This window comes from Theobroma umbraticum, unplaced genomic scaffold, assembly GCF_002168275.2.
Source record: "Theobroma umbraticum cultivar Fairchild unplaced genomic scaffold, ASM216827v3 scaffold_51.0, whole genome shotgun sequence".
NCBI lineage: Eukaryota > Viridiplantae > Streptophyta > Magnoliopsida > Malvales > Malvaceae > Theobroma > Theobroma umbraticum.
The window spans coordinates 2,287,236-2,313,365 of NW_018397260.1; the positions used below are offsets into that span (position 1 = coordinate 2,287,236).

Here is a 26,130-nt window from a genome sequence, read left to right on the forward strand (position 1 = left end):
AATTAATAAATTCCTGCAATTAGTTTTAATTTTAATTTTAATTTGTCAATGTGAAACTGCATGATCACTTTCATATTAAAAAAAATTCTGCTCTTCTGTCCTTGAAAACATATTAAACCTTCACTAGCACGATAGAAGTATTAAAATATATAAGAAATTTCTTAAAATAACAATTTTTATAAATATATATATGCGCATTTATCGGAGTCTTGACTCTGAATATATTTATCAGTACCAAGATTTAAATCCTTAATTGGACTCATTAATTTGAAGAAGGATTTTTTGATTGTATTTATTGTGAATTCTGACCAAAATCATTAGGACTGTTTTGTTAGAACGGTTTGTCTTGAATATTATTGTTAGTTGTTTATCAATTTAGATGTACTGATAAATTATACCTTTGGTGAAGCAACAAAGGTAGTGGTGTTGTGTTAACATTTTGGGTTGAAAGGCAGGTCTAGCGCCAAATTTTGTTCCCAATTTTATACAACCAAAGGTTCATATTTGTACCCGGGTATCTTACTTAAAAAACAGAGTTTGAGTCTCATTTTTCTAAATTAAAAAAAAAAACCAAAGGCTTATATTTGCTTACCTAATTTTTAAGATAGTGTTAGATTCTTATCAATCTTTGAAAATTGAAAGCAAAAGAAATAAACAACTTAGGATATTGCGACTTGTCGACTATTATAGAGTTTTAAGACTTTGATTTTGTAATGGTTTTTGGGTTAAGGATAAATTTTGAATTTGTTTAATCCTTAACAGATTTATAATGGATTGTTGATTGTTAATATTGTCAATTGTGATATTGATAATGATATGACCTTGATACTTACCTACATTATTTTTTTTAAAGTTAAAAAAAATTTAAATTATCTTTTTTAAATAAAAATATCTTATACTAATTAATAAATTAAATATTTAAATGTGTCATATAAAATAATTTATCGTAATAACTTAATGTATTTTGAAGTTTTTTAGGAATTAAAAAGCAAAACAAAAAATGGATACTCAGTCTCCAACGCTCGTGGATAACACGCTCGTGATCGACATTCGATAAGGTAAGGCAGAGCCCAACTGCCACATGGTGGTTTGCTTAAGTTCCATTTGGGACCCCACCCAGAGCTGAGACAAACAAACATTAACATTATTATTATTTTTATAATTAAAATAATCATTAGTATTCATTTTAATAATCGTGGTGGTTCTTTTCAAGTACACCGTCACCTGCCTTCCTATTATTGTTTTTTTCTTTGTTGTGTTATCTTTTAGAATCTCTGTGCTGTTAATTATAGTAGCTGCTTTTTCCTCTTTTTTTTTTAATTTATATTTTATATCTAAAAGACAGAAATTTCAAGAGCAATGACAATTGACAAGAAAACAGATGTAAAAAAGTCCAAGAATAACTCCACTGCACTACACCCCATCATGCCACCTTTTCTTTCCGTAGTTTCTTTTTGTCTCCCTAAATTTATGTTTTCTTCAGACAAGAAAAATACTAATGTAGACATTTACACACTTTGGAATCCAAAATCTCAAAATTTTTAGGAATACTTTTAATTATTGCTAATTATTTCTTGGTAAAAATTACATAGGTACACTAAACATTATAAACTCCTTGATTTTTTTTGAAGTTTTTTTCTCAGAAAAACGACTTTTTAGAAAAAGTTATTTCATTAAATAGTCCTAAAAATTAACCAAAGATAGGAAATTTAAGTGAATGTCAAAGAGGCATATAATTTTTTTTGAAAAGAGAAATGAAAAGAATAAAAGAAAAAATTAAAAGAAATAAGTTCAACACCCCCGTCTGTACGCATAACATATCTTTGTCGACCAAAACCCACTTCTCCGCCCCATGCTCCCAACTCACTTATATTTTTAACCTCTTTTAGTCATCTCATAATATAAATCTACTCCAGCAAACAGCGCCACAGCCGCCGCCGTATCCTCCGCCTATTTGTCAAAAGAGATGGAGCAAAAACTGACAGTTGAGATAGACCAAATGCCTCCACGCGGAGCTCACCACAGGCGGGCCCACTCCGACACAACTTTCCGTTTCGACGATCTTCTCCTCTTCGACCCTTCCGACCTCGATCTTACCTCCCTAGACCTCCCGGCTTCCTCCTCCAATCCCGCTCCGCCACCTGTAATCCCCGTCCCCGCCGATTCCTCCGACGACTCCTCATCCAACGGCCCTCCTCGCTCCTCCCACAGTAATCCTAGGCATATCTCTTCCCACCTCCGTAGCCTTTCTGTTGACTCTGATTTCTTCGACGGACTTGGGTTGACTGGCCCCGCGATTTCCGGAGGAGCTGGAGATGAGAAATTTGGCGGGAAAGGAGGGGTGGGAGAGAAAAGGGTTCATCATAGACATAGTAATTCGATGGATGGGTCGACTACGGCGTCGTTTGAGATTGAGTCTTTGATGGCCGTTGACGGTATTAAGAAGGCCATGGCTCCTGATAGACTTGCTGAGCTTGCCCTTATTGATCCCAAGAGAGCTAAAAGGTACCCCTCTCTTTTTAGTAGTGCTAGTTCTTTTCTTTTAATTAAATTAAGTGGAAATTTTTTCCACGATTATATGATTTTTTTTTCTTATCTTCTTGTTTTCGTTAGACTTTTTAGTTTGATTTGTAATTTACCAGAGATAAGCTTCTGTTTTGCCTCTTTGGTGAACCCACCCCTCGATTTTTTTTAAAAAATTTATTTTTAATTTCTTCTTTTTTTTTTGTTTTGCCTTTTTGTTTGTAAGATTGTAATATAGTAGTAATTACTTTATTTGAATTACTCTAATTCAAAAAATAGTAGAAAATATGTTGTTTTATGAATGTAATTAGTTGGTGCAGTTACTAAATGAAGTCCGTTTTGGGTTGTAGGATTCTGGCTAACAGGCAATCGGCTGCGCGTTCAAAGGAGAGGAAGATTCGATACACGAATGAGCTGGAGAGGAAAGTGCAGACTCTTCAGACAGAAGCTACCAATCTCTCCGCGCAGGTCACAATGTTGCAGGTAAATGCCCCTTATGCCGTTTTTGGTTTAGCTTGACTCCTCAAAATTGTGATCCTTTGCTCCTTTCTAGAACATGAACTTTTCAGGTTCGTGTATTAAGATGGGTTTTTTCTTTTGTTATTTTCCCTGTTAAAATAATGTCTCAATCATATACATACGGTTTTCCAATGTCCAAAGTCAAAGACTGCTCTTCTTTGATTGATTATAATTATAACTGCGTCTAGCTACCGACTGTGATTTTATATAACATATAATATATATTATCACATACACACACGCACACACACACACACACACACAATATATTTAAGCATGAAACACATGCTTGCATATTCATCTATAGGTTAATCTATTATGTGATCATTGGAACAATTGTTGAGACTCTACCAATTTTTTTTGGGGATTTATTTAATTTACTACTATTTTGAAAAACTATTAGTTCTATAATAAGCTGTAGTTTTCATTTCTTCCTTGAGGGGAAAGGAAACCTCTCAAAACAACTTGAATTTGAGAGGAAAATCTTTTTGAGATTGTTTTCAACTTCCATAATACTTATTTGTTCTATAGATTCATAGAGTTCTCTTCATTGGAAGAAATTTTAAATGTTATGAAGGCCTTGTTTTGCTTCTTTTCTAGTCTAATTAATTATTGCCTGAATTTTTAGCCACTTTTGCTACTTTTTTAGAGTTTTCATTGTGTCTCTTGCATTGCTAACTGTGTTGTTGAGACACTTAATTACCTTGTATAACATTTATTGATCAATCCTTGAAGAAAATGGGAAAAAATGGGTATGCATACTGAATTCTATGTGTCATAAAAACTTTGAGGCATTATGATAGCAACATTGAAAGTTTTGGATATTTGTTGTTGACATTGTACTTCTCTTGACCTTTTCTATCTTCATTCCTTAGGAATCATTTGTCATGCTTAGATTTGTACATCTCAACCGATCAGTTTGGCTTATATCGTAACATACTTACTATACTCTTGCAATTTGAATTGAGCTCATGATATCCACCACTTTTTGCTGTTAGAGGGTGTATGCTTATGTTGCTTGGATTTAGATTCTAATGGTGGACATGGGATGTGTCTGACATTGGTGAATTCTAGTTTTAAGAGTTTTTTCCTTATACTTAGAAGTTCGAGGGCCAAATCGCTGATTCATGATGCCTAAGACTACTTTAAACCCATGTGCTCGATAGGGAAATAAGAACCAAGTAACATAGGTGCGTTATGCGAGGCAAGGGAGCCATTGTGTCTAGTAATAAAATCTGACTACAGTTTTGGACGATTATTACTGCTTTTAATGTGCATTTGTAGCATATATAGGTGGAACATGATAGTTATCAAAACTGGTCTAGACAAATGAACTGTTTAAGGTGTTGGGTCAGTGGTTCAACCGCTGGGTCATTTGGGTCAATTGTTAGGTCAATTAAAATATTTTAAAAATTATAAATACTTTAAATACTTTAAATAAATTATATTACTAGTGAAAAGCTTGAAAAAGCACACATATAGAATGATGATATATCAGTTTGTCTATAAGAATGAAACAGGCTTTAGTTTAACATTAAATAAGTATGTAGTTTAGTTTCATCTTGAACCATGTGCCATAAATATCAAGTTGCAAAACTAATTTTCTACCTTGGAACTAATTTACAATTATGATAATCCCACCAATTTATAAATGTAGAGCGAGCGGAAAGCCTAAAACTAAGTGCTTTATTATAAAAAATTAGTTTATAATGATAAATTTCGTTAAAATTCCACCAATTTATAGTTGTAAAGTGAAGTGAACTAACAGTCATTATTAAAACAAACAATTTACATGTACAATGATAATATTCATTAAAATTCCACCAATTTATAACTAAATTTCACTAAAGAACATAAAAAATAAAGATGGAAATTATAGAAAACCAAAGAAAATAAAACACAGAAAAAAAAAAGGAGAAGAAAAAAAAACGTTCAAACTTCAAAGACCCAACTCAAAAGCTAATAAAAGTTGGTACTTGAAGGATACAGTTTCATTACAAACCAGAATTTGTGAGTTTTGGCCCTCAGAAAAGGTGCCTCGTCTTGAAGTGATCTTGGAGGCTCCTGTAGAAGGAGGAAGAAGAAAGGGGTTAGGGTTATTTCAAGTTGTGCAGAGGTGCAACAGATCTTTTCTGATATTTCTTAGTTTTTAGTTTTTAGTTTTTCAGCATTTTTTAAAAAAAAAGTTTACCTTGTTTTTTAGTTATTAAAATTTTTTAATCAATTATTTTAGTTAAATGACAAGACCCAAAAATTTTATTGAAAAGCTAAATCAATTATGATTATAAATTCATTTTATTAATATATGTCAAACACATCTGGTTTATCAGTTTTCTTATTAACTAGCCGAGTAAAAGCAGTTCTATACAAGTTAATCGCAAAGATGATGTAAAAGTAGAATTGAACTGGTTATAGCATTGGGTCATCAGTTCAAACGGCTCGATCGTTGGTCTGGACCAGTTTTGATAACTACGGGCTAAAACAACCAGAGGTAAAATGGATCAAAGTAATCAGAATATCCCTTGTACTAGATTCACCTGAAAGCCAACATAAACTGTACAGTTTTTATTTTATCCATAAAAAATCAACCATCCTGGAATACTTCCTGCAAGATCCATGAGTTTGATGTACTCATTGGGAGGCAGATCAGCAGGAATATCTACAAAGGGAAAGTCAGACTTTCACAAGAAGAAGAAGGTGGAGGAATGGACTTTTTCCTTGGTCAAGCCCTAGAGCAAAAGAGGAATTAAGTCTGAAATATTTGATTTGCAGAATATACATCTTCATTCATGTAATGAAATGCATTCGCATTCCACATACGGAATAGTCAAAGGATAATTAGATGGTAATATTATACTTATTTCTCAATTGAATATTAGGTTCTTGAAGCTATTATTGACTATTTGGAGAACTCAAAAGTAATAGTTATCTAGCAGCTTATTTATAATATGTTAAACAAATCCTCAAACACCCTTTTAGAGAGTTCATGGGCTGAAATTGACCAACCCAACTGCCCTTAGTTATAACGGAATTGTCATTTTTCTAGGTATAGGAATGGCTTATGGTAGTAGCAGAATGAAAGAAGGTTTGATATGGAACAGTTAAAAAGCTATGCCAAAAAGGAGGATTATGTCCTCCCCTGATTCCTCGGCATGATTAAAGAAAGTGCATAGAGGTAACTTTTCCCAGCATTTAATATGGCACGAATCCACCTCAAGAGTGTTAGAACGTGTTTTCCATATAGTTATCAGAATCGGATTGGACCAATGGTCACTGGTAACCTGGTGTTAGAACCAATTTGATTTTTCTATTCGATCATTTTTGCAGTTAACCCCGTATAGAACAGCTTTGACTTGGTGAGTTAATAAGAAAATTGATGAACTGGACTACTTTTACTGAACTGGGTTTGACACATTTGATAAAATGATCTTAAAACCATGATTAATTTAGCTTGCAATAAAATCTATGGGTTGTTTTGTCATTTTAATCCAAATAATTTAATTTAAATTTTCAATAACCAAAATACAAGTTACAAAGTTTTAAAAAGGGGAAAGCTAAAATACTAAAAACTAAAAACCTAAAAACTAAGAAAACTGAGAAATGATGTACTGCACTTCTGCACAAGTTCAAAAAAACTAACCCCGTTCTTCTTCCTCCTCCTGGCACATCAAAGATCAATTCAATACAAGAGACTATTTTGGATGACCAAAATTCGCAAAGTGTGGGTTGCATTGAAGTTGTATCCTTCAAGTCACAACTTTTATTAGTTCTTGAGTTTTTTTATTTATGCTTTTCTTCTTTGGTTTTTTGAGAATTCTCATCTTGGTTTTTATGTTCTTAGTGAGGATTTATTTACAAATTGATGGGATTTTAATGAAAATTAGTCATTGTATATATAAATTGTTTTTTTTTAATAATGATTGTTAGTTTCAGTTCACTTTCGTGGGATTTTAGTAAAATTTATCATCGTAAATTGATTTTTTACAGTAAAGTACTTAGTTTCAAGCTTTCGGCTCGCTTTACAATTATAAATTGGAGGGATTGTTGTAATTGTAAATTAGTTTCATGGTAGAAAATTAGTTTTGCACCTTTTGATATTTTTGGTACATGGTTCAAGCCAAAAATTAAACTAAATGCTTATATTGAATCCATAGTCTAATGCTTGTTTCATTCTTATAGATGATGAACTGATATGTCATATTAAACTACACACTTATATTGAATCCATAGGCTAATGCTTGTTTCATTCTTATAGATGATGAACTGATATGTCATATTTCTATGTGTGTGCTCTTGTTCAAGCTTTTAACTTAGGACATAACTTATTTAAAGTATTTATAATTTCTTAAAATATTTTTATTGACCGAAATGACCCAATGGCTAAACCAGTGACTTGGTACTCGACACTTTGAATATGCCATTGTCTGATCTGTTTTTTGTTTCTTTGAATGGCATCTGATCTGGTTAGGTTAACTATGTTTTAACCTTGAAAGTTTCTTCCACACATGTATTGGAAATCTCTGCTTTCTTTTTCATATGTTACTGGTTGTTAGCAAGCATCAATGTGGTTTCCTATTAGATTGCATATCTGTTCGGTTACTGATGTAGAGGGAAATCAGAGGAGGAAAAAAGGAAAAGAAAGAAACAGAGGAAACTCAGAAATCTAGAAACGACAGAAGGAAAAGAGAGAGCTAGGTTGAAATCTCAATGACCCTAACCTACTAGAAACTGAAATGAGATAGGTATCTGTAAGCTACTCCCCAATCTGTGATACTTTGTAAACAAGATAAATTAACCTAAATAACCCAAAAATATGCTGAAGATATAAATGTTACAATTGATTTTATTATAAAATCCTTAGTAATTTGATCCTTTAATGGGTTTTCTTTTTGTCCCTCATATGTTACATACGAAGTTCTACAGACAAAAGATTAATCTAGTGAAACTGCTATTTTAAACATGAAAGCATGCATGTGTACATTTTTCATGTCTACGTCTAAATTGTTGTATGATGGTTTGATGATGGGTTAGTCATGCAGGTTCCTTGCTTTGCCTTTTTGCCTTTTTGCTTTGTCCAGTTTGCACAATTTATCTGACGTGCTTCTCACTGGGATTGCTTAGTTGTCAATGTCATGCTCCTAATTGTATGAATGTATTTCTAGAGTCCTATCAATTTACTTGTGCTGCAGATGCTAACGCGGAAAGCACATGATTTGCATCTTTAAGGTTCTAATATTTGTTTTAATGCACCCTCATTGAAGGAAGGGAACCAATTCTAACTTTTTTTTCTTATGATGCAGAGAGATACTACTGGGTTGACTGCTGAGAATAAGGAACTCAAACTACGGCTTCAGGCTATGGAGCAACAAGCACAGCTTAGAGATGGTATGCATGTTTTGCACATTTTTGAACTATATGCTGCAATTTTACTAGTGGTGGCTGGAAGCATCATAATTAAGTGATCGCATTTTCATAGTCATTCATCAGTTATGATTGTGTTGGTAAAACTAACAGACCCGTGCCAATTTTCAGTTAAGTGATTGCATCAAGTGGACCTAATGCGCACTTCATAATTTTATGACTTAAATAATAAATTTAAAAGTGTACAGAAAAGGACCTAGTTAATATGGCATGTAAAATAATTTGGTGCAGTTAAATTGTATATTTAGAGGTGTTCAAAAAAGGACTTAATTAATATGGCATGGAGAAGGATATGCCACGGTTTTGTTTCCATATGGTTTTCAGATGCCCTATGGATAATGTCATAATATTGTTCTTAATGTAACTAATTCATACTAGGTCATCAAATAGGTCCAGATAGTTAACAAATTATGCTTCAGAGTTATGGTGTATTTATTTATTTGTCTATGGTTTGCAGCTTTGAATGATGCATTGAGGGAAGAAGTGCAACGACTTAAGATACAAGCTGGTCAAATGTCAGCTATGAATGGAAACCCTTTCAATAGAGGACTACCTCCTCAATTTTTACCCCACCAAGCTGCCCCACATCACTTTAGTGGCCATCAAACCACACAGCAGCAACAGCAGCAGATGCCTCAGTCATCCACCAACAACCAAACTCTTAATGGACAGCCTCAACCTCGCTTCATGGACTTTAACCAGCGGGGTTAGTTTCTTGTTGGAAGCTAATACTTGGAAAACCTAAGGAAATGCATTCAAGGTAGCATCTTGTACATAGACATATGTATATGCCTTGCAGGTTAAGGTTGTGAAGAGTGTTGCTCCAATCAGTCCCTTGGTATCAGTTTCACATATGGCTTTTATCACCCAATAGAGTAGAAATGAATTTAAATGTGTTGTGTAGAGAGATTAGGTCCTAATTCTATTGCATAATTGATGGCTAGATGATGTTGTAACCAATCTTTATATTTATAGAATAATTATCCTCTGGAGATGGTGTATGACTGGATGTATGAGTATGAATATGTTTTCCAAGGGAAGGATTTCCCAATTATGTTTTTCGCTCAAGAATGGGCTGACTTTGACGGAAACCAAAAATCATAGAATAGGAACCACCCAGCGTGCCAATATTTCAGATTACATAATGTTTGCCTAGTCTCGATTAGATTTCTCATGCTTACAACCATTACCTTCCCCTGTTCATCTTTTCTTCTTCTCCCATGATTTTATTTTATTTTTGGGTATTCATTCAATTGCGTGGCTTGCTGATTTTTGCATACAATATTGTAACACGTTACATCTATTATGAAAGCTAATACTATAAAAATTTGTATTCAACAACCCCTTGTATAAATAAAGGCCAAGGGCATCGATGCCGATAAAAATTTGGGTGGTATATCCAGGGTAAAACAAATACGGAACAGACTGGGAGATGTAAGATGGTTTAAGATTTTGGTAATGACGAAAAGGATTATTAAATCCTGGAAGCTGGAAAGCCCAAGTTTGGTATCAATGTCTGCCCTTTTAAAACTATAAATTCACTTTATAATGTATATACTATTTGATATTACATGCACGCCAGCAACCAAACGGTATAAAATTACAACTATTGTTGCTGGGAAAGACATGAGAGGCCCTGCTTTTATTTGCAAACCTTCTTATACTTAATTTGCAACGACTAATAATGCTTCACCAGTTGCCCTGTAAACAAAGGATGACCCTATATTATTTTTTGGTTGCTCAACATAAATAAACAAAATAATGATCAATAACGACAAAAGAAAAGGCCTAGACGCCAGTTCAAATAACTTAATTTATAAGATGATGTAAATTAAAAAAACAAAACAAAAGATACTTGAGAAGAATTCATGGAAGGAAGGCTACGATGATGCCTTTCAAATGAAGAGCATACCTTGGAAAACTCCCTTCACTGGGAACACAAGTCTTGAGAGATCCCTGATCGGCTGATCCGTAGCAGGGAAGAAAATTTTGTTACTTTTATTACAGAGCAAAGCATTTCAACTTGATAGAATTAAGTCTCGTCCACTATCCTTAATGATTAAAAATTAGATGTCACGAATGAGCGGAAAAACAAATGTCACAATCAAACTCAAAAGTTTACGACCATCTACTATTTACACATAAAAATATAGACATACCAAAAGGAAAACAGAAATAATCCATCAAAGTTTATCCGTAAATCTTTTTTTTTTTTTGAATTTTCTGTCAAATTGTCGTGAATTGTGTCTTTTATGATTTAAATTATTTTTTGCTATCAGATTGTCAAGGTAGGTTTAGAGTTGGTGTAAGTGTTTTTGTGAGGTTATTTCAAGATGTACATAAGGTGTATAAATTGATATGAAAAATTATGTTTTTTTGTTTACTTAATTTTTTTAGATTATATTTTTATTACGTTTTTAGGCAATTTTCTTGTTGCCTTTTTAATTCTTATTTTATTTTTGGTGATTCAAAATTTAATGTGCCTATTGGAAAAGGTTGACCTTTAATTGTAGAAAGGCGTGTCCCTTTATAAGGACAAATTTGTTTACTTCTTAAATGGGTGTGTTTGAATGAAAAGGTAGGTAGTGATTTTTCACTTTTTATAAATACCCATCTCTTTCTTTTTGAAAAATTCATTTTAAGTACTTCGCATTTTCAAAAACTCTATTCTTCTTCATTTTAAAATTTTTTCAAGAGTAGTTGAGAGATTTATGAGTTTGACAGATTTTCTATTTGAGTGCATATTAAAAGATCTTTTTACGGTTTGTTGTATCTTGCGAGCAGAATGTCATCAATTGCAATTTGTACCGAGGTAGCAACAAAAATCTACTCTGAAGTCAATGCTTTCCATATCAGGCCTCAAACCAGTTTTCACATTCAAAACACTTTCTTATTTCTCTTTGTTATTAACTATTAAGTTTCTATTATTTCTTTATGTGTTCTTTTTTATCTTTGTAGTATAAATTCCAACAATTTCAGAGTAGATTTGTTTTTTGCATTTTTTTGAAAAAAATGGTTTCTATTGAAGAACAAATTTATGCAAAATCAGAGAAATGCTCTAGGCAAAACTTTCATAGATGGCATAATTAAATACGTTATTGGTTAATAACCTTAGGACTTTTTACTATTATCTCCGGTCCTATTGTTTCTTCAAATGAAAATTCCAATCCTGTTAGTCCTTTAAATCAAAACTTTGGTTCTAACTTAACTAAAAATACAAGCACACAAACACAATTAGATAAGGATTATCATTGTCATGAAGTATTTTGTCTGCTTTGTCTAATAATCTTTACAATATCTTCTGCACTAAAAAAACTGCACATGAATTGTGGGAAGCATTAGAAAAGTAATACGGTAAAGAGGATGAAGGTCTTGATAACTACATTATAGGAAAATATATGAACTTCAAAATGATTGATAATAAATCTATTGTGGAACAAGCACACTTGTTTTCAAATTCTTATTCATGAGTTGAAACAAAAAAAAATTGAAATGTGTGAAAAATTTCATGTGGGTGCTTTGCTTCGCTAAAACGCAAACATGAGACTTTTATTATGATTAGTTTAATTATTTCTCTTCAAATTGAAAAAAAAAAAACATAGAGATAAGAATAAACTGCCTAATGAGTTTAAGGATAAAGTAAACATAGCAGAATGAAAAAAATTCAAACTTGAAAAAAAAAAGAAGTTTTCAAAAAATAATTTTCGTAAACAACCATTTAGTGCTAACAGAAAAAAAAAAGAGATGTTGCTTTGTTTGTGGAAAACTGAGGCATCTGGCAAGAGTTTGTCACCTTCACAAAGACCAGAAAACGTTTAAGACACTGATTTTACAAGTCAATGTTGTGACTAGTGAGAATGACAATAGGTTTGTTTCAAACATTCCTATGATCAATTTAGTGTGTGAGTCTATCGATTGGTGAATTGATATTGGTTTCATATTTTTAAAATATCAAGTCATTGACAGAAAATACGTGAACATGGGCAATGCTGTGGTTGCACAAGTGAAAAGAGAAGGAAGCATATATATATTATTGACTTTTGGGAAGATCTTGTCTCTTCATAAAGTGCAACATGTGCTTGACATTAGAATGAATTTGATTAGTGGCTCTATTCTTATTAGAAGTGCCTATAAATTATTGTTTGAGTCCAATAAAGTTGCAATTAGTAGAAATGAGTCTTTTGTTAGTAAAGGATATGTATCCGAAGGTCTCTTTAAGTTAAATGTGTAGAATGTTGTTTGTCATGGTAACGAAAGTAATAATAGTTTTTCTCTTCATAATGTTGTTCTTTCTTTTAATGTTTGGCATGGTCGTTTAGATCATATTAATAATACGTCTATTAAAAGAATGATGAATTTGGATCTTATTCCTAAATTTAACATAAACATGCATGAAAAAAATGTAAAATTTATGTGCAGTCTAAAGTACCAAAAAAGCATTTTAAATTTATAATTACAGAATCTACAATCTTAGAGTTAATACATAACGATATTTGTAAAATTTAAGTTTACTCTAGAAATGGTAAAATATACTTTATTACTTTCATAGATGATTTTTAAAAATATTGTTATGTCTTCCAATATGAACAAAAGATGACGCTTTGGTTATGTTTACTGCATATAAAAATGAAGTTAAAAATCAAAAAGAAAAAAGAATTAGAATTCTTTATTCAAATAGGGGAGGAGATTATGATTTGATAGAGTTTTCGAACTTTTGTAATGAGAATAGAATTATTCATCAATATCTCTTTTATTCACCTCAATTAAACGATGTGGTAAAGAGGAAAAATCTAACTTTATTGGATATTGTAAATTGTATGCTCTCAAGTTTCAAACTCTCAAAAAATTTATGGGATAAAGTACTCTTATCTGAATGTCACATTTTAAATAGAATTCTTTAAAAGAAATTAGACAAAACTCCGTATGAATTATGAAAAAGGAGGTAACCCAATTTAAATTATTTAAGAATGTGGAAGTGCTTGGCAAAAGTAAAAATTCTTAAAATTAAAAGGAAGAAATTAGTACCTAAAACCATTAATGGAGTTCTTGTGGGCTATTCTCAAAATAGTGTCACTTACAGAATTTTAGTAATAAAATTTGAAATTATTAATATAAGTGTCAACACTATCATAGAATTGAGAGATATTGTATTTTTTAAGGATCTTTTACCCTTGAAAATTAAGGTGAATAAATTAATATCTTTTGAATGCATTCCAATTTCGATATAGTAAGAAGAAGAAAATATGATCAATATGGAAGGTCCTAGAAGAGCAAAACAACGAGGGTAAACAAAAATTTTGGAAATGATTTTTATACTTATCTAATGGAAGATGATTATTGAAAAAGCAAGAAGGCCACATCATTTGTAGACTCTACTTTTTGAAAAGATGCCATAAATGCTGAAATGGAGTATTTAATAAATAATAAAACTTGAATTTTGATTGAATTGCCTAAAGGCTGTAAACCTATTGGTTGCAAGTGGATATTTAAAAAGAAACTTTGGCCAGTTGGGTTCATAAAAAAATTCAAGGCAAGATTAGTTGCAAAAGATTATTCCAAAAAGGTGGCATTTGATTATTTTGACACTTATTCTCCATTAGCCAAAAAGATGACAATCCGAATGCTTATAACTTTGGCATCCATATATAAGTTGAAAATCCTTCAAATAGACATTAAAATTGCCTCCCTAAATGGAGAATTAGAAGAAGAAATATATATGAAACAACCAGGGGAATTTGTCATACCGGGTCAGGAGCATAAGGTTTGTAAACTAATAAAATCCTTGTATGGATTAAAGTAAGCCCTAATGCAATGGCATAAGAAATTTGATAATTCATCTTGTCAAATGAATTTTCGATAAATGACTCTAATATATGTGTTTATATTAAAATTACTAGCTTTAGGCGTGTCATATTATGTTTGTATGTCGATGATATTCTCATCTTCGGTAGCAATTTAAGTATTATTAAGGAAACTAAATATTTCTTGTCGAATGTCTTTGACACGAAAGATTTAGGAGAGGTAGATGTTTTTTTGGGAGTTAGAATTTTACGAACTCCTGTGGGTATTATAATTACACAATCACATTATATCAAGAAAATATTGAAGAAATTCAATTAATATGATTGTAAACCTGCGAGTATGCCTTATGATCTGAATATAAACTAAGGAAAAATTCAATTAATTTTGGTATATTCATATGTCTCTCGAATGCTAGGAGACCTAATATAACAAAAATAATGGGAAGGTTAAGTAGATATACCAGTAATCTTGATATAAGCCATTGGACAGTATTAAAAAGGACATTAAGATTTCTAAATAGTACCATATCATTAGGTATACACTATTCGGGTTATCCTATTGTGCTTGAAGGCCACAACAATGCAAACTAGATCTTTGATTCAAATGAACCTAAAGCTACCATAAGATATGTTTGCACATTAGGTGGAGCTGTAGTTGTATGGAAATCTTCCAAGCAAGCTTGTATTTCTCAATCCTCCATGGAATCTGAGATGATAGCCTTTGAGGCGATGACACAACAAGCGGAATGACTTAAACATTTATTAATGGATAATGCAATTAATGAAAAACCAATTCTTGACTTTCATTATAACAATAAAATGGTTATTGTGAAATGTAAACAAAAAAACTCAAATTAGCAAAAAAGACAATTGTGTTTGAGGCAGAAAATAATTATGAGTTTAATTCAACATGGAGTAATGACGTTGGATTACATTCCTTTTTCGAAGAATATTTGGAAAGCAAGTTATTGAATGTCTAAGAGGGATAGGACTGGAGCCCAATAATTAGAAATTACTAATAGTGGTTACCCAACCTTTCTGATTGGAGATCTTAAGACGAAATTTCAATACGGTAAAAACAAGCTGTTTAGTGATTGAAGAAGTACCATCTTTTAGAGTTTTATAGTGCCACCGTGATTTTATGGCTATAGGAAGAGTACATGCTTTGAATGAGTTTGTAGCAAATTATGCAGGATATGCTTCCGTTACACATGTCCTTAAAGAACTCACCTATTCGAGTATGGTTGTGACGCCGTAACCTATGAGATTGGGCTTTTCTCTAGAGCACTCAAAAAGCAAGATATGAGTGCAAGGCCGTAAAATGCAACCTATTTAGAACTCAATTAAATCTCGTACGAATGATGAATTGAAGCTCAGGCTAGAAGGTCCTAGTTCAAGACACAAGTTCACTATGATTTGCCTGAATGGATTTTCTCATACTAAGTGAGGTTCAAGTCCACAAGACACCTTCAACAAATACATTTTAAAAAACTGTTTTTGTATTCCTTAAATTTCAAATCATGTGGGGGATTTTGGCTTTTTAATTCCTATTTTATTTTTGGTGATTCAAAATTTAATATGTCTAGTGAGAGAGGTATGACCTTTAGTTGTAGAAGGCATGTCTCTTTAGAAGGACATACTTGTTTATTTTACAAATAGGTGTGATTAAATGATGAGGCACGTTGGTGATGCTTCACTATCTATAAATACCCATCCCCTCTTTTTGAAAAATTCATTCTAAGCATTCTATATTTTTAAAAACTTTATTTTTTTTTATTTTAAAATTCTTTCAAGAGGAGTTGAGAGATTTACGAATTCATCGGATTTTCTATTTGAGTACATATTAAAAGATCCTTGAGTGGTAATTGTATCTTGAGAGTAAGACATCATTAATTGCTATTTGCACCGAGATAGCGATGAAAATTTACTTTAAAGTCAACACCTCTCATAACATGTCTCGAATTGATCTTCGTGTGTTCTTCTTTATCATTTCAGATATAAATTCCAATAATTTTTATAACATTAACTGATAAACGCTTGTGAAACCAATGAAAAGTGCTTTAGAAGGGAATTGCTACCTTCCCTATCTCTTAACATTGAATGAAAATGACTTTGACTGATATGTTAAATGCACCTAATAAAGGAAAATCCTGAGGTCGGCATGCAAATGATCACTGCCGAGGCTAATGTTCAGTGGGCCTCTCTCACTTAGTGCGGCATATTGGAGGCAAAAAGACAAGAGCTACAGGTTTATTAGCTTTCATATGCTTTAAATATGGGAAAAAAGAAAAAAGAAAAAGAAATGACCATAAGAACAAATGATATTTTTAAGCTGTATACAGAGTTACCATTTGTTTTCTTCCTTCTTTTGGACCTTTCCTATTGCCTTATACGGCTGACAAGATCCATTAACGCAAAAAAAGTGATTGGTTCATCAAAGAACAAGGGGACGGCAGCTAACCTCTCAGAAGATGCAGACCGAAGAATTGATAAATCTTATAAGAAAAGCATGATTTCTGACATTGCAACGATTAAAGCAAGAAAGAATCGTTTTAATTGGAGTATCGTTCATAGCTAAGCAATTGCTGCATAGATTTTAAAATTGTTAAAAGCAACAAAGCTATGACTGTCATCACGCATCTCAAAGGTATCACCTTATATATTAATCTGTCCTGTATATACTCCCGCAGCCAAGCTTAAAGCAATAACCAGGACGTTGAAGAATATACCTGAAAAATCTCATCATACCACCTGAAGTTCTGTACACAGATATACTTTGATAAGTTTAATACCAATTTTGGTACTTGTGCATTTCGCGTGGAATATTGGCTCACTGACTGAAATGGAGCTAAGCATCTTGTTGATCATGTTTCTCCTGTTCATATTTGTATGCTCAGCTTTCGGGTTAGTGTATATTTGGAGTTCGCCAAAAGAAATGGAAGGGATCCCTGGTAGCTTGGGTTGGCCTATAATAGGTGAAAGTTTGTCATTTCTGTCAGACTTTTCAAGCCCATCTGGCATATTCAGTTTTATGAACAAGAGGCAGCAGAGGTAATTAACTAAATTTTGGTATCTAACCAAATCAAATACTATTCTTTATGTTTTGAAGTACCGGTTTACATAGACATCTTCAACAGATATGGAAAAGTGTTCAAGACCTTCGTTTTGGGGAGATTCACTGTCTTCATGACAGGCAGAGAAGCAAGCAAGATTTTATTGACAGGTAAAGATGGGATGGTGAGCTTAAACCTCTTTTATACAGGGCAGCAGGTGTTGGGTCCAACCAGTTTGCTCCAAGCCAACGGAGAAGCACACAAGCGGCTTAGACGCCTAATAGCCGAACCCCTCTCTATCGATGGTTTGAAAAAGTACTTCCACTTTATTAACAGTCAGGCAATTGAAACGCTAGATCAATGGTCTGGCCGAAGAGTATTAGTCCTTGACGAGGCTTCTTCAGTTGAGTTTTCAATATGGTTAAAGCAAATTTCTTGATATATTTTATCTAGGAGAACTAATCCTTGACGTTTTGCAGTTCACTCTCAAAGTAATAGGCAACATGATAATGAGCCTTGAACCCAGCGGTGAGGAGCAGGAAATGTTCAGGGCCAATTTCAAACTTATTTCTTCTTCGTTTGCTTCCTTGCCTTTTAAAATCCCAGGAACAGCTTTTTATTGTGGTATTAAGGTAACATTTCTTTCAGGTTATAAACTCAGCCATGGCATATCATAAGCAAATTTATTCTGGACCAGAATGACAAAATCATACATGCTTGTGACATTTTAGATGAGGCATTTGTGAATATAAACAGAGTTCTTGGTATTTTCTCTGATGCAAATTTCCATCTTATTAGGCTCGCGATAGGATGTATGCCATGATAGACTCAATAATAGCTAGGAGAAGAAATGGGGAAGTGATCCAACAAGACTTCCTAGAATCCTTGATAATGAAACACAGCAGGGGAACGGATACAGGAGATGATGAAAATAAACTCACTGATCAACAAATGAAGGACAATATCTTAACTTTGCTAGTTGCAGGTCATGACACCACAACTGCAGCCCTTACATGGCTCATCAAATTCCTCGGAGAAAACCCAGCAGTTTTGGAACAGCTTAGAGTAATGTGTACTTGATGTTGCTCATGCTAATCCTATTTTCTTTTACTTGAAACTTTTAAACTAGAATCTGGGGGTAGCTTTGCAGGATGAGCACCGGCGAATTCAAGCAAATAGAAGGGATGGAACAGATCTTACATGGTTGGAAGTTAATAATATGCCTTACACCGCCAAAGTGAGCAGCAACCTTACAGTTATTTGGTTATATACTAAAAATCTGTTTCTTGCAAGCTCACTGTTACTAATACTTTCACACATTGAAATTCAGGTAATTAGTGAAACTCTCCGAATGGCCACAATTTTACCATGGTTTTCAAGAAAAGCTGCCCAGGACTTTGAGATTGACGGTATTAGTATGACTGTACCAAATGAACGTCGGTTTCTGATATTTTCTGCAGAAAAGTCACTCTGGTACCAGACTGCTAATTAGACTTAATTTCCAGGCTACAACATCAAGAAAGGTTGGTCAGTTAACCTGGATGTTGTCTCCATACACCACGACCCGGGGACTTTCCCTGATCCTCAAAACTTTGATCCTTCCAGATTCGATGTAAGCAATCCACAGTAGAAGTTCTGTTTTCTTCTCAGATGCATACTTAGATAAATCTACTATTCAATTGCAGGCACCAGTAAAGCCTTTCAGCTTTCTGGGATTTGGCAGTGGACCACGAATGTGCCCTGGAATGAACCTGGCTAAACTGGAAATCTCTATCTTCATCCATCACCTGGTCTGCAGATACAAGTAAGATGAAATACAATGCTTAAAGGAAAAATATTCTAACAGATCTAATAACGAAGACTACCAGGATGATATCAGAAACCTTTTAATCGCACAAGGCAGTAAATAATTAATGAAGCAATTTGAGATGGAACTTAAGTTGAATAATCAGTATTCATTATATTAATTAAAGAGTTGTCTTTGCATTATAACAATGTAATCTCTATCACAGGTGGAGACCTCTGAAGAGAGATGATTCTGTGCAGCCAACACTTGTTCGTATGCCAAAAAACAAATACCCTATCATGGTTGAACCACTGTGAAACTTTTCCAACTGGGATTTACAGAAGAAGCACACCGATGAAAGGCAACAAACAATGTTAAAGCATGAATTCAAGAACAGAAGATAAATCTGACCAAGAAAAAGAAAAAGGCTAGAGAAGTAAATTTTGTAACAAAACTATAATTTTGCTAAAATTTTTAAGTGTTACAATTTGTTTCGAGTATATGCAACGTACTGTGATATAACAAAGTTATTGTTAGTACATGTAAAGATGAGCCTCCGGAAAGGAAAAGATAATCTCATGATAATGCTCTTAACCAGGACACATTTGAAATTCAGCCCGAGTGTTAACAATGGAAGGTACAAGGCAAAGACAGGACACACCCGAAATTCAACCTAAGAGTGCATAATGGCAGCCAAAAAGGCTAGGATAAGAAAGTTGTCATGCTAACGGATTCTGATGCTCTTATAGCACCCATAGTTTTGGTTCTTCAATTATTATGAAAAGGTGTTGAAACTAAATAGAAAAAACAGGTTCAAGTTTAGAGTTTCCTAATATTTAACTCAGTTTTGGGTAGGTTTTGGATATCACCCTTAAGATACCTTAAACCCGATTATATATATATATATATATATTATGTATAATGTTTCTAAAAATTGTAATTTGTGAAATTCAAATTTTTATCCCCTAACCTTCTCAACACAACATTTGTCATCTTAACTAACTTTTTTTTTTGTAAATTGATAAATATAAAATTAATTTTTATATGATTTTTAGTTATTTAAGATGTTTGAGTTTTTTAATTGGGTATGGAATAGATTCAGGTAATTAGCAGATAATGTTATATTATTAGGATTTGATTTTGGATAATGTTTTGTGATTTTATTCAAGTTATAATAGAGTTCATCTACCTTCTAATTAAATGAATTCGAAGTTAGATACCATATCTGTTTAGATCCCTATTTATCTTGAAATAATGTCCATAAGATATTTCATGAATTGCTAGGTGAAACCTTGAAAGGTGGTTTTTATACATTTTCATAATGGTTGTTGTTGTTATTATTATTATTATTATAGGATACCTTTTAATATATTTAAGATACCAAATGCCACTTCAATATCTCAAATACCCAAAATATTTTGTATTTGATTTATAATATCGTTGCCAATGAACAGATGTTAGAGAATGGGATTCAAAAACCAAAAAAAATTAATCTTAGCATTGAGATATCTTTTGTTTTGATTTGACAAAATTGCATTACATCTTAACTTTAATGACAAGCATTTAAAATTGCCTAGGTTATATTTTTCTCCCTCCTAAAATCATTCAAGTGTTTAAAAAGCCATTCATGATTAGATAACATCATAAAGTTTTTCAAAATATTGAATCTTCAGCTGAATAAATATAGAGCAAAAATGCTTTGATTGATATTTGATCATAGGAAAGAAGTAAAGAAGAAATAGCTAAAGTGAAAAGCCAAGAAGTCAAGGAATCTTGAAGACACAAGGCAAGAGTCGACCTTATAAGCTCCATAGTTGACCCAATGGCAAGATGGATGAAATCACAAAGACACGAAGCCATAGTCGACCTTATAGAATCTACAGTCGACCTTGAGACAGAATGCAAGCACAATTCGAGATTTGAGCAGCTAGTCGACCTTGATGAAGCTATAGTGGACCTTGAGGTAGACCACTCTCAAGAATCAATGATTTGAGAAGCCATAGTTGACCCCAAGCATCTATAGGTGATTACACCAAGCTAGACTTCAAAAATCACAAGCTTTTGGAAATGGATCAAGTAAAAGACCTTAAGAGTTGAGAATAGAAGCCCTAATTTAAGATTTTAAGGAACAATAGTCGACCTTAAGAGCATGGTAGGCACCTACAAGCACAGCAACTATTGGATCTGATTCAAACTTGTGTCTAACGGCTTCAAACATCTTTGAAATTATAAAAAGCCACCTTTGACTCATTTTGAAGCAAAAGAAGGCCAACACTTTGTTTGGAAATCCCTAGAGAGAAACCTTATTCATCTTTATACCTCTTTAGACTTCATTTTAGCCTTCCACCAAGTATTCAAAGCCATTCAAGCTCAATTACTTGCAAATCATTGAGTTGATATTTGTGAGATCATTTATTTTCTTTGTACACCGAAGCCTAAACGTTTAGCATTAAGCCTTTGTAAGGCATATCTTTGCTATTACTTTTATGTGCACACATTTGTAAAGGTTCTAATTTAACTTTGAAAAGTTAGTGTGTGGGTTATCGATTGATCCTATTAACAAGTTGGTGTAAGGGTTATTTCTTGATCTCATTAAAAAGTAAATGTAAAGGTTATCACTTGATCTCGTAAAAAAATCATTATAAAGGTTATCGCTTGATCTCGTTCAAATGGCAATGTAAAGGTTATCATTTGATCCCATTAAAAAGTAATAATCTTTTAGTGAATTGGAAATTCTTTAATGAGCTAAAGGAGTGGATGTAGGTACTTGAGAAAGTCTAACCACCATCAAAATCCTTTTGTCTTGTTTTTTTTTTTTTATGCTTTGTGATTTGTTGTTAACATTTGCTTTAAAGAAATCACTTTGCTTTGGACACAAGAAGAAAATTTATTTTTTTTTAAAAAAAAGGGTTATTCTTCATTGAGCTCGCATAGAAAATTTTTAAATTACCAATTCACCTTCATCTTGATATTTATTGCATCGAGCTTACTATGCTAACAATTAGAAAAAGATTTTAAAATGTCTAGTCGTTAGTGTGTAAAAAGATTGCGAACAATAAAATCTCAAAGATAAAATGAAATCTAATGATTGACTGTATTTTTAACTAACGAAATTAATTCACTAAACACTTTATAGTGTATGACAAGATTATTAAACTCTCATAAATTTTTTCTATAGCAAAACAATTTAGAAGTAATTTGAAAAAATTTAGAGAAGATGGAGAAAGTAATTGCAAATATTTAAACAGACATAATTTTTGAACAAATATAATTATTCAAAGGACTTTCTTCTTTTGTTTTTTTCAATGTGGGATTATGTCCCACACTATTATTGTTGAAAATGTCCAACAATCTCCCACCATTTTCAAAATAATCCAGATTTTTGATAATCTTGGAAATCAATTGCATAAATAAAAGTATCTTCCAATTGAACCTTTGCTTAGTGCAAACATGTTAAACTTAACTAAAATTACATGGTAGGCTATGATCTAAACTAGATATTCCATTTAATTAACCAAATACTTCTCACACAATGATTTCAACACCTAATGAATACACCAATATCTGGTGACACTTTTATGATCATGTTTCTGCATCCCTTTTTCATGAGTGCTATTAGAGCCAAGTTCTTTACAATAATCACATTTCAAACTCACATAGTTGGATCCCATTAAGAATGCCTCGTAACTATAGCAATCTAACAAATATATGTTTTGGGTTTAGCACTGTACTTAGGATGAAATATAATACATCATATTTACAGTGTTATTAGATACATACAAATGATATACTTTGTCTCATTGAACTCTAGACTTGATGTTATACCAAGTGTTGGTTCAAGTTTGTACCATAGTTGACTATAATTTATGAGATTAAATGTCATTCCTTTTAAGGTCTTATTTATAATATCTTTAGACTTTTTGTTAAAAGATCCATCATAGTTTCACTTGATCTCACAATGATTATAGTGATCACTCTATTTTTTTAGACTTTTCATTATGTACTGGGTTACATTCTCTTGCTAGAGTTTGCTTCACTATCACAATAAATTAATATTAAAGAAAATTAGTTTAAGTCACAAAGGTAAACCATATGATAAGTTTCTTAGCCATTCGCCTTTTTTAGTGGCAACAATCAATGTAATAAATTTGATCGTCATAAAAAAATCCATAATACATGTTTGTTTCTTGAAACTGCAAAAAAATCTCTCCCACCAGACATGAAGATCGACCAACTTATAAGAACATTATCTTCCAAATTTATAATCCAACTAACATTTAAATATCTTTATAGTATTTATGGATATCTATTACAGTAAAGATTATAATTGATTATTTTCTTCTAAGAATCCAAATACTCTGCTTCTTGTCAATCCAAATACTCTGCTACTTGTCAATGCAACTTGCTTGAATTAATCATGTACCTACTCAATTTTTCAATAGAAAATGCTATATTTGGCGTTGTTCACATCATTGCATTCGTTGGTCAACTAGTCAACTAGTCATTCATTTTGTTTTTTGCTTAACACCCACCTATAGACATCCATTTTTTTACTTTTATTTTTGACCCAAGGATCTAAAATAAAAAATAATAATAAAATAAATAAATCACTGTTAAAAAAGTTGAAACGCATGGTTGGCCTCTACAGTCAACACATTCAGGAAACAACCTGCACAGTGCATTTAATGCCCTTCGACTGCCACCCATGAATTTTCTTTGACTTGGACCTCCTCACCTATGAACTTTCTGATTGTCCAAGTTCTATAAAAACCCTCAAAGTGTTTGGTAAAAGGGGGAGGCCAGATTTCAACAAGAACCTTGGAAATGAAAAACACCAATAGCCAAAAATCCCATTTTTAAAGAACCTAGCCTAGCGAAACCTTGAAAACCCTTGTTAGAAGTCTAAAAATCCTTAAGAAAACAAGAACCAAAATACCCTAGTTTTCTACCCAATGACATTCCTGGCCAACAATAAAAAACTAAACACAAAAAAAAAAAAAAAACGAAACCCAAAAAGGCAAAAACAACCAAAAAAACAAAAAAAAGACAGTAGGATCGGGGGATTTCTTTTTTCTCCTTCTTTCTTTTGGGATTTTCATGGTTTTGCAGAGTTTAGGTTTTGGATTTGGTGGCTTTCGAAACTAGATTGAAGGAGAAAAGAGATTTTCGGGAAGCAAAAGAGGTTTTAGGGATTGACGATGGTTAAAGCTTGAGAGGGAGAGGAAAAGTTGCAAGTTTTAAAGTGAAGTCAGAGAGAGTGGCCGCTAGAAAGAGAAAGTGGAAAGGGAAAATGAAGAAAAAGAAAAAAAAAGGTTTATACAATAAGTGGGCAACATGGCATCGTTTTGTTGATGGTAGTTTGATGCTGAAGGGGAAGCTTGGAACGATGCCATTTTAACAAGAGCAAGTTCTCTTCCCAGGGCACCTAAATGGTGCGTTTTGTAAGAGGGGGATTTGGGCTCTTCAAGCAAGCCTAGGGGCTTTCTCCTAGTTCGATTTTCCTTGGGCTAATATGGGCTCAAGTCTTAGGTATATTTCAGATCTCTAGTTTGTTAGGCTTGTACTTTTGATATTTGAGTTGATTGGTTTATTTTAGAAAGTTTTTAACATAGCTTTATGAAAATAATATACATGTGAGAAATATATATAGTGAAATAGAAAAATAAAATATATTAATGTTGCAATATGAATATTAGAAATATAGGTAAGAAAGTAGTACATATATGTAGGTAATATATATATATATATATATATATATAGTATAACTATTGAAGATAATATCAAATTACACCAATGATGAAATGTTCATTCGAAATGCGAGAAGTTACAATCTCGAATGAATTTTTCTAAATTAGAAATTTCGATTAAGACCCCAGCTGTATGATGGGAAAGTTTTAATTTCGAGTCTTAATATATATAATCTTAAGTAAATGAAAAACGCATTAACTTAATTGCTAATATATAAACGAAAAGAAATAATGAAGTAATGCTAATAATAAATAAAATAATAATAAATACAAAAGGAAATAGATAAAATATATATAATTTTAAAATATAGGATTATATGAAATAATGATGTTCATGATGGTAAACAAATAGTAAAAGATAAAATTTTCATAGATAATAAATTCATGATAATAATGAATATTACTAAAACATAAAAGGCAAATATATATAATATAATCATAAAAAATAGATTTATGTGAGAAGATGGCAAAATAGTAAGTCAAAAAAGAAAATAAGTTAGGTTAATAAAAATTTGGGAAAAAAGTTGAGAAATGTAAGCGTAAATAATAATAATTCTAAAATAAAATTTTTGGTTAAAGAAATAACGTTTAGGTGAATGGAAAATATACATAGCCAAATAGATAAATACTTAAATATATAAAAATATGTAATCAAACATAAATAATGTAAAAATAACATGTTTATTCATGAGATATATATAAAGAAAAATAATAAAAGGGAATTCGTAAAGAAATAGCAAGGGAGTTATGGGAAGGTTAAGAAACAAATATTAAGGTTCATAAGCACATCACACATCATCATTACACTGTTAAATGGCATGACATGTAGATAGATTTTGTATACGATTATAAGTCTTGATGATGAGACTTTTCGAGAGAACTTGCGAATGTGAGTTTCTTTAGAAAAATCCCTCGGTAAAAAAGACGCCTTCAAGTCCTATCAGTATGATAGGAGAGCTCGGATGATGTCTTTAATAAAACGCTTTCACTCGTTTTAGGGTGTGCATTCAAAAAAAATATTATTTTCATAAGTGAATGATTATCCCGATGATGGGATTTACTCGTTAAACTTGTGAAGGTCAGTTTCTTGGATAATTTCTTAGGTGAGAGAACATCCTCGGATCCTACCAATATGATAGACGAATTTGAAAAATATCCTCAATAAAAGATTTTCGTTTGGCGTTATCCAAACTTTATGTCATGCATTCACAACTGCATCATGTGCATGTCTCACCCGTAAAAGCGAATAAAATGTTTTAATTTGTTAATAAAATAAAAGA

At 32.3% G+C, this 26,130-nt stretch overlaps 2 protein-coding genes across 3 annotated transcripts; both read left to right on the forward strand.

The window, feature by feature from the left end:
• Positions 1-1,795: 1,795 nt before the first annotated feature.
• On the forward strand, positions 1,796-9,514 carry VIP1 (VIRE2-interacting protein 1). Its single transcript, XM_021428892.2, has 4 exons — positions 1,796-2,505; positions 2,874-3,006; positions 8,343-8,427; positions 8,921-9,514. The coding sequence occupies exons 1-4, from the start codon at positions 1,967-1,969 to the stop codon at positions 9,172-9,174; spliced, it is 1,011 nt and encodes a 336-aa protein (XP_021284567.1). The 5' UTR covers positions 1,796-1,966; the 3' UTR covers positions 9,175-9,514.
• Positions 9,515-16,924: 7,410 nt separating this feature from the next.
• On the forward strand, positions 16,925-19,581 carry LOC110417128 (abscisic acid 8'-hydroxylase 3-like). Of its 2 annotated transcripts, none has more exons than XM_021429356.2 (9): positions 16,925-17,315; positions 17,402-17,720; positions 17,797-17,949; positions 18,116-18,382; positions 18,468-18,554; positions 18,648-18,732; positions 18,823-18,929; positions 19,003-19,121; positions 19,330-19,581. In XM_021429356.2, exons 1-9 carry the CDS (start codon positions 17,107-17,109, stop codon positions 19,418-19,420), a joined length of 1,437 nt encoding a protein of 478 aa, XP_021285031.1. In that variant the 5' UTR covers positions 16,925-17,106; the 3' UTR covers positions 19,421-19,581. The 2 variants fall into 2 exon arrangements, with proteins under 2 accessions (XP_021285031.1, XP_021285032.1); XM_021429357.2 differs by having other exon boundaries at positions 18,648-18,726.
• The last annotated feature ends 6,549 nt before the right edge of the window (positions 19,582-26,130 follow it).

Excerpts from the sequence above, each read along its gene's own strand:
- VIP1 (XM_021428892.2), top strand. The coding sequence starts at position 1,967 with ATGGAGCAAAAACTGACAGTTGAGATAGACCAAATGCCTCCACGCGGA. Across the intron at positions 2,506-2,873 it reads GATCCCAAGAGAGCTAAAAG|GATTCTGGCTAACAGGCAAT; the intron begins GTACCCCTCTCT and ends TTTGGGTTGTAG. Across the intron at positions 3,007-8,342 it reads CGCAGGTCACAATGTTGCAG|AGAGATACTACTGGGTTGAC; the intron begins GTAAATGCCCCT and ends CTTATGATGCAG.
- LOC110417128 (XM_021429356.2), top strand. The coding sequence starts at position 17,107 with ATGGAGCTAAGCATCTTGTTGATCATGTTTCTCCTGTTCATATTTGTA. Across the intron at positions 17,950-18,115 it reads CTTTTTATTGTGGTATTAAG|GCTCGCGATAGGATGTATGC; the intron begins GTAACATTTCTT and ends CCATCTTATTAG. Across the intron at positions 19,122-19,329 it reads CACCTGGTCTGCAGATACAA|GTGGAGACCTCTGAAGAGAG; the intron begins GTAAGATGAAAT and ends TCTCTATCACAG.